General features: G+C 37.3%; 1 protein-coding gene across 1 annotated transcript; it reads left to right on the top strand.

Annotated features, from left to right (window-relative positions):
• The first annotated feature begins 4 nt into the window (after nucleotides 1-4).
• Nucleotides 5-7,916, top strand: LOC136340785 (uncharacterized). Its single transcript, XM_066285127.1, has 10 exons — nucleotides 5-164; nucleotides 224-353; nucleotides 412-608; nucleotides 669-849; nucleotides 906-1,267; nucleotides 6,451-6,600; nucleotides 6,798-6,924; nucleotides 7,005-7,207; nucleotides 7,261-7,435; nucleotides 7,486-7,916. The coding sequence occupies exons 1-10, from the start codon at nucleotides 75-77 to the stop codon at nucleotides 7,848-7,850; spliced, it is 1,980 nt and encodes a 659-aa protein (XP_066141224.1). The 5' UTR covers nucleotides 5-74; the 3' UTR covers nucleotides 7,851-7,916.
• Nucleotides 7,917-8,972: the final 1,056 nt, after the last annotated feature.

The raw sequence follows: 8,972 nt of genomic DNA on the forward strand, positions 1-8,972 counted from the left end.
GCGAATAGTGATATATAAACCAGGCCAGATCTTCTGTGCGGCACAGTTCTTCAATCAGCAGAACAGAAATCACCATGAAAACATTCGTTTTGGCTAGTTTGTTGGTAGTTGCCGTTAGTGCTTCCCTTCTGGGGGAGCATGGGACTCAATTCCAGGCTTTCAAGGTACGTAAGAATATTTCGGAAATTCGAAGAATTTTGGTGAAACTCACTTATTTCTCTAGCTTGCCCACGGTAAGACCTACAGCAACCAAGTAGAAGAAACCAAACGTTTCGCCATCTTCAGAGACAACCTCCGCGATATTGAAGAACACAACCTTCTCTACGCTAAAGGCCTCGTCTCTTACAAAAAGGGTGAGTCAAACTTTGATCCGACTTGAAGTAGTGAGGTAAACTTGCGTTGCTTTTGCAGCTGTCAACAAATTCTCTGACTTGTCTCCGGAAGAATTCAGAGCTTTCCTCAGCCTCCACGCCAAGCCCACCATCCAAACTACCCCTTACGTGAAGAAAGGCATTAAAGTACCTGCTGCTGTTGATTGGAGAAATGAAGGTTACGTCACTGATGTTAAGGATCAAGGAAGTTGCGGTTCTTGCTGGGCATTCTCCCTGGTACTTTAGTTAGAGGAATTGGTTGTTGAAATTTTGTTATTGGCCATTTTTGGATTTTAGACTGGTGCCACTGAAGGTGCTTATGCAAAGTCATCTGGAACATTGGTCTCTCTCTCTGAGCAACAATTAGTCGACTGCACCAAAGACTTCAACTACGGTTGCGATGGTGGATTCTTAGACCAGACCTTCACCTACATCGAAACCAATGGTCTTGAATCCGAAGCCGACTACCCTTACACTGGTAATTTTCCTGTCATTCCAATATTGATCGTGAAAAATTATTCATTTTGCTTGTAGCTGAAGACGGCCAATGCCAATACGACGCTTCCAAGGTTGTCGCCAAAACCTCACGCCACGTTTCAATCAGAGAAGACGAAAATAGCCTTTTGGAAGCTGTCGCTAACCAAGGTCCAGTCTCTGTTGCTATTGATGCCAGCTACCTTTCCTCTTACTCCTCTGGAATCTATTCTGACAACTACTGCTCACCCTCGACATTGAACCACGGTGTTCTCATCGTTGGTTACGGAAACGAGAACGGACAGGACTACTGGATCGTCAAGAACTCTTGGGGAGACGTCTGGGGAGAGCAAGGATACTTCAGACTTCTTCGTGGAACCAACGAATGTGGTGTTGCTGAAGATGATGTTTACCCAATCATCTAAATCGCAACTTTGAAATAAAATGTAAATGTAACATACATACGAGTTGTGAATAAAATTGTGATTTTTCCTTGAATTTCAAATATTTTTGCTTTCCTACGAATTTTTCTTTTATTTCAATAGGGAATAATGTCTCACACACAAGTAGGAGTTGTTGGAGCTGTGAACTTATACACAGTTTAAACGAATTGAGAACAATGTTCACTTTTTCCTAAAGACTCCGATGAAACCTTTATTGAAAAAAAAAACAGAAATTCGACAAATCTGCTAACAAAGAAAATCTTTAAAATTTTCTAAATGAAAAACGACACCTTTAGTAACGTGTATTGCTTCCACGAGTTCTAATCACAGCATTCATGCAATTGAGCATGCTACAGATTAATGCGGCAAATTCTTCCGAAGGAATTTGCTCTCATTCGTCATGAAGTTATTTATGTATTGAAACTTAGCATAACTGGAACAAATACATCGGCCCAGAATTTCCCATGCATTTTCTATCAGGGTCAAGTCTGGACTTCTCGGGGCCAACGGTTATAAAGAAATACCAACTTCATTCATATACGCTCGCATTATCCTTGCAATGTGTAGACGAGCATTGTCGTGAATTAAACAAAAATATTCACCAACAATGTTCTTCCAAACATTTTCAAAGATCGTTCGTCGTTTAAATAGCCACCACAAGTTGCGACATGTTCTGTACGTGCCTCTAAGGAAATGCCTGCTCACACTATTACACGACCACCGCCAAATTGAACTCTAGGGGAAAAACAACAGTCTGCAAAATATTCATCAACCCTTCTCCAACCTCTCCTCCGTCCATGAGATGTGCATCTGTCGAATTTAGTAAATCGGTGAAAAACATTGCACCGCGTTCTTCAAGCTCCTAATGAAGATGTTCAACAAACTGTAAACGCTTTTGCTGATTATCTACAGTCGATCAATGTCCCGGGACAGGACTTCTGGAATTTATCTTAAATCCATTAAGGGCCTAGGAATTCTATAAAAGAAAACGGCGGTTCTATGATTTTCATTTAATCGTTGGAAAAGTCTTGCAGCTGACAATGTGCGGTTGCGTAATACCTGTAATGTCCTGGTTTTCTGGCGAATTATCCTGGTTCCAGGAACCGCGGTAGTGCATCTGATATAATTTTTTGAGGTATTCCTAAGACTTTTGCCATGCAATGAATACTCTGTCATCTTGCGCTCTTTGTTCAGTTGCCATCAATTTTTTGTTGCAAGAATGAGAAACTGAAAATGGCACAAGAACTTGGAATAATACTGCTTTATTTGAGAAGTTTCTTTCGCTCTGATATTCAAGGAATTTGTACTACTAAAAGTTTTTCTAGACTATACAGGCAAAGTAAGTTGAAACAAGAAAAAACGTTGTGTATCAGAAAAATTTTCAAAACTTCTTTATTGCAAAAAATATATACAAACTTAAATGCCTGATTAACTTTCTTTCTCTGGTTCTTCTCATACACACCATGAATAGCTCTATGATAAGATTTATCTTAAATTTAGTGTAAAATTTTAGTGCAAAGTGCAAAATAAACAGAGTACGTATTGCCAAGTGCTAATTACTCTCATAAGCAACGTACGCACGAAGTAGACCAGAGCAAACGTATGCGTTTGACTAGTGTGTGCCGTTGAGCACACGTTAGGCTACGTGTGCGTTCAAAGCTCTCGGCTGTGTTCGGACACGTGGCGGCACATCGAAGTATATTCGCCAGATCCAAGTTTGCATGCGTTCGGCAGTGTGCACTCGTGAACGTAAGGAGAATTATTTATTCGCCATCGAGTGGAATCTTGAGTTAAAACAAATAAATGCACATATTCCTTACTTTGATCGATCAGTGGGGTAACTGACGAGCGAAATAATGCGTACGCAAACGCATGAGAAATAATACGTTTGGTTATGGTCCTTCGTCTAGTATGCTCAAGGCAATTTTATTATACAAGGCATACTCAATTCCAAGAGATATTTAACAAAAGTTCGGGGATTGTTATTAACAATCGCCAAGCTGTTAGAAATTGAATATATAGTATTAGTTATTTTTATATCTAGTGCGAGAAATACTATATACATATAAGAAAATTATTTTTCTCACTGAATTGATAATAACTGCTTTTTGATCAGCATCCAGATACGGTTTATAACTGTTCCTTGGTTTGCTAAAAGTATCATAAGTTAGCAGATTTTGGTTAAATAATTTCAAACAGTTTCTGTGTGGTTGCAAACGTTCTGGGTACTCTTTAAAGCATTGCTGAACGGCCATATTACTATTTCTATTAGAAGAGCAATAGATTTTGAACACGTCACGTGTTTTTTCGTTAGAAAATTGAATTTTCCGGCAACAAGTATTAACACATCAACTATAGTGCATGAATTTTCACTAATGAAAGATTTTTCAAAATAGACAAATAAGCCGCGTCTGTGACACCAATCGCAACGCGTCTATTCCTATCATGTGACCATTTTCTGACATTTATTTTGACATAAGGGTTTTCTATTTTTACCATGCAAATGGAGTAAGTAGAATGCCCTATTGTGGAACGGGAACATGTTAAGATATTGTTTCTCTTGATAATGGATATTTTTGCTCTAGATGTTACAAATCGGCAAGTGTGACATATGGTTGTTTTTCAATTATCAATGACTAGCCGAAATCGTAAAAATAACGGTCAGGTCTCTTTTTGGAAAAAAGAGGGATGACGGTATTGGAAAACCTAGACGTCGTATCTCCGAAAAACTCTTTTCATGTTGTAGCGCGGAGAGAAATGTCTTAAGAAAGCTTTATCCATTTTCATGTTTCTATATAATTTAAGGAAGAAAAAACATGAAAAAGAAATAAAAAGTATCGTTTTTTTTTCGGATATCTCCGAACATAATCGGAATTTTTAAAAAATTAAAAAGGCAAAGTAGTCTGCTTAAAAAGACATAACTTTGCCTCTATTTAACCGATTTTGTATCTCCTACGGATTCCGAGATCCCCATGTTGAGAGTCGAATATGAGACACCCTGTGCACGGCCGTAATAGCAACAACTGAAAGTTCCATGAGCTCATTTTTAAATTAATTGTGACCGAAAATTAGTTTTTCCAACAATGCCACGTAAATATTGCTCTCTAGAAAATACACTGTAGTCATGTTACATGTAGTATTTCTTACGAACCATTTGGGCTTAAGTTCCCCGTAGAAATGTACTTCGAGATGAAACCAAAATTGATGGTACATGTTTTGGGAATTGTCTGAAATTCCATTTCATCCTCGCCATAAACGTACAAAATTTTATTTTCGGAAAATTGTGTTTCGATCGCCCTGCTGTAATTAGTTGTACTAATTATGCATTAATTATTTAACATAAAGTCAAGAAACGTCGAAGGTGTTTGTCCAGTTCGTGGTAAATTCGTTCGCAAAGAGCCGATGCCTTTTACGGTAGACTCACTAGAACGTTACCTACAAGACATCTGCGACTTTTGTGACCATTTTTGTTTGTTTTAAAATCCATGTTGCATAATACTTAAATAAATATTACTATTTTATTTAAATTCAGTTCTTCCTATTAAGCATATTGATACGCACCATCATACTATTCGTGTGCATTATGATTCGCAAAGCCTGAAAAATAAATTACAGGGACGGTTTTCCTTAAATTTGAAATGCTTAAATTTTAAAATGCTAAGTTTCACAGATATGATGAATATTGTCTTAGACAATATTTTAGCCAAGATATTTTTACACTAAATTTTATATGAATAATATTTTTGCTTAGAATCTATAGCCATTCGCGCTCAAACGCACACAATCCATCGACGCAGGGAGAAGTCGATGATTCATAAGGAAAGAAGATTAGATGTTAAAATAGAATGTCTAATCCTATATTAAACTTTTAACTATCAGAGGTTTCACCGCAGTGATTTTTCTAGCTGCAGGCTCAATATTTTCTCATTGGATAAGCCTTAAGTTATATGGCTGAAATCAGGCTCTGAAACGAAGTATTCCTCAAGTGATTGTTTGAAGCTCTTCAGAAGTATCGCAAAAAGGAAATGATACTTTAAGATATCATTCTCTACGTGTTATCTTGACAACGCATATTCAAAAGAAATTTCTAACAAAAAGAGAGTTGAGATTTTGCACTCGAAATACATTGTAATTATTGTAGTCAAGATAAGACATATCCTTAGTTTACTCCTTAAGAACTTAAATTAGTTTTTGGTTTCCACAGAATGAACTTGACAAGGTGTAACGTAAAATGGTGCTTTCATATCAGAAGGTTCCATTTCGAATATCATATAAATCGTCTTAACGAATTTCTTATTAATTAAGAAAAAGAGTTATTTGAGGCTAAGGCTTAAATTAAACCATACAAAAATTCAGATGGATTTCTCGTTTAGTTTTTTTCATAATTTGTTTATTTTGCGATAAATTTTTAATTTTTTGTACGACATTTAGGTTCCAAAATTTTAAATTGCCCAATAATTTTCAAAATTTAGAGAATAAACTTTTTATATTTCTTGTAGAGAACGAGCGAGTAATTTACGGGTTCACAAAACTTTACATTTTTAGTTGGTTCTGCGGTCTTCCTCGTGTTCCAGGGGTCATGACTCGATATTTTCACATGACTCACCCAGTATGTTGTTTGGTGATTTTTCACCAATATTTTGAGTATAAATCTAATACATTTCTTCTAGAGAGCAAACGAGTAATACGAGGGTTTATGAATCTTTATATTTTGTGTTGGTACCGAGCGGTAGCTCGTGGCCCAGGGGTCGTAACTCGAATTTTTAAAAATCTCTAAAGAACAATGGCATCAATTATTTTTATGATAAATATAAATCAAGTGCCACTTTGCCATGCTGTGTGGTGTAATAAAAATAAAAACACAATTAATTACTTGAATAAAAGATGTATTTTCTGCGAGAAATAGCACAAGTTAGAACTTTTATATAGAATTAAGTACAACGAATCTGAGGTGAGTAATAAAACTTCAAAACAAGAATTTAGAGGCAAATCTGTTTTTTGGTTATTCAATTTATTTCCATTGTTTTGCTTGGTTGCGAAAGCCAATCTGTAGATACCTACTCGAAACCACGAGTGTTACTTAAGGATGTTATTATCATCATACGTATTCTATTATTCAAGTAGCTCAAGTGTACAATATAATATCCCACTTTACCGTATAAATACTGCAAAATGTGGGAACTGATTACAGTTCTTCACTTCACTTACAGAAAAACTCGGCCATGAAGACATTTATCTTAACTAGTTTGTTAATAGTTGCCGTTGGTGCATCTCTTCTTGAAGAGCACCAGGTTCTCTTCGAAACTTTTAAAGTAATTTTTTGTTTATTTTTCCACACATTTTCAAATATACGGAATGGTCATTCTACAAAAGGTTTTTTTATTATCACAATTCTCTTTCTCTCTCCCTCTCTCTCTCTCTTGTGATCTTATACTAAAATGAATGTTGATATGTAGTTTCTGCGCAAACTTCTTTTAATAAAAATAATGCCTAAATTTACAATTTTAAGTCTGCTCATGGTAAGACCTACAGCGAGCAAGAAAACGCCAGACGTTTCACCATCTTCAGAGATAATCTGCGTTCCATTCAAGAACACAACGCCCTTTACGCCCGAGGACTCGTCTCCTATAACAAAAGTAAGTAATTTTTTTTTTAGTGGATCTTATTATACTTTTACTTGCCAACCTGCATATCGAAACTTAGTATATCTCTTTAGCTGTAACCAAGTTCTCCGATTGGACTTCTGAGGAATTCAGATCTTATCTCACCCTCCACGCCAAGCCTGCACGGTCTCTCAAAACCACCCCCTTCGTCAAGACTGGAGCAGCTATACCTGCTTTTCGCGATTGGAGGTCTGAAGGTTATGTGACTGAGGTGAAGAATCAGGGCGCTTGTGGATCATGTTGGGCCTTCTCTGCGGTAAGCAATTCTCCAATAAAAAATATTAGACCGATGACTTGTATCTGCTTTAGACTGGCTCCACCGAGGGGGCTTACTTTAAGTCAAGCGGAAAATTGGTGCCTCTCTCCGAGAAACAATTGGTCGACTGCTGTTCCGCCAACGATGGATGCAGTGGTGGATCTTTGGACGATACATTCCCCTATATCGAAGAATACGGACTTGAATCCGGAACCGACTACCCCACAAGTATTCCACTGCTATCTAGTTTACAAGTTAACACATAATTTCTTTTTTAGCTGGTGATGGCACTTGCAAATACGACGCATCTAAAGTGGTCACCAAAATCAGCAGCTACGAATGCATCGATAAAGACGAAGAAGCACTTCTGGAAGCCGTAGGTACCGTTGGACCCGTATCTGCAGTTGTAGATGCGAGCTACCTTGCCTTATACGCTTCGGGAATCTACAGTGACCCATCCTGCTCATTCAACAACTTGAACCACGGTGTCCTTATTGTAGGATACGGAAGCGAGAACGGACAGGACTACTGGATCGTCAAAAACTCTTGGGGACCATCCTGGGGAGAACAGGGATACTTCAGGCTTTTGCGTGGAACTAACGAATGCGGTATTGCCGAAGACGATGTTTATCCAATTGTTTAATGATTAACAGCTTACAAAAATATGATTATTTCATTTAAATAAATTACCCGACATGTTTTATTCCAACTTTATGTATGATGCAGCTCATCATCAACTGACACTGGACAGTGAGGTAATTGCAAAGAAGTGCAATACAATTACAAGCTTAAGCAACATCACAGCAAGATGCAATCCACAGGCTACACGAGTACACTGATGTGACTTCAAAGTGCAATTTTCTCACCCTAACCAAATCTACATCATCTCTTTTCCTCTCCCACCCCGTTTTCGTCAACGATGTTCCCTCTCCTACTCTATCCCTCCCCTTCTCCCTCCCAATCTCCCTCATCCATCCCCTCTCTTTCTATCGAGCTCATTATCCTCTTGGGATCGACAGGAATGTGTTAGAGTCAACGATAGATTATCTAGGGTGTCCTCCAAATTCCTCTCGAGCCAAAAAGCTCAATGAGAAATAATTATTTAAAAAATGGGCTAATTATTGCTCGAGTGCCCATTATTCTAACCTACATGTTAAATAAAGTGACGATGAAGTGCAATCCTGTAGATACGAAGGTTCTTTCGGGACAGTAATGCTAATTTCTTTTGCTGAAAATTTCATTATTTTCCACTTGAATTCTAGTTAAATCGTAATTTTAAAGGGGTTGAAGCCTTTCATTTTTTGTTTCAATTGTACTCCTCTCCCACCAAAGCTGCATCTATTACATTTACCAAATCCTCATGTTGGACGTACTTATTTTAGACACACTGTATTTCTCAAGATAACATAGAAGTTATTTATATAAAATAACGAAAAACAAAGAGATAAGGTTTTCAAGAGTTGTGTACCTACTCCAAAAATGTATTATCCACCCCACACGAAGTTTAGATATAAATAAATTATTTGCTGTTTTCGAATGAAAATTCGATATGCATTCAAAATTAGCTGGTTGGCGATCTCACAGGAAGAGAAATCCAGTGAGAATACTATTTTTCACTCTTTAAAATATTGAACCTATCTATGCGAATGTCTTTGGGGTGCTCCGCGAGAAGACGTTCAATACGAGATAAATATTCAACAGATCGAGCCGTTTCGGTTTCAAATTTTCAATTCTGTGATCGTTTTTCTTGAATTTTGATTGAATT

This window comes from Euwallacea fornicatus, chromosome 8 (genome assembly GCF_040115645.1).
Source record: "Euwallacea fornicatus isolate EFF26 chromosome 8, ASM4011564v1, whole genome shotgun sequence".
Taxonomy (NCBI): domain Eukaryota; kingdom Metazoa; phylum Arthropoda; class Insecta; order Coleoptera; family Curculionidae; genus Euwallacea; species Euwallacea fornicatus.

Bases quoted from the DNA above. Each gene is read 5' to 3' on its own strand.
- LOC136340785 (XM_066285127.1), top strand. From the start codon at position 75: ATGAAAACATTCGTTTTGGCTAGTTTGTTGGTAGTTGCCGTTAGTGCT. The intron at 165-223 runs GTACGTAAGAAT...TTATTTCTCTAG, and splicing joins CTCAATTCCAGGCTTTCAAG to CTTGCCCACGGTAAGACCTA. The intron at 7,208-7,260 runs GTAAGCAATTCT...TATCTGCTTTAG, and splicing joins CATGTTGGGCCTTCTCTGCG to ACTGGCTCCACCGAGGGGGC.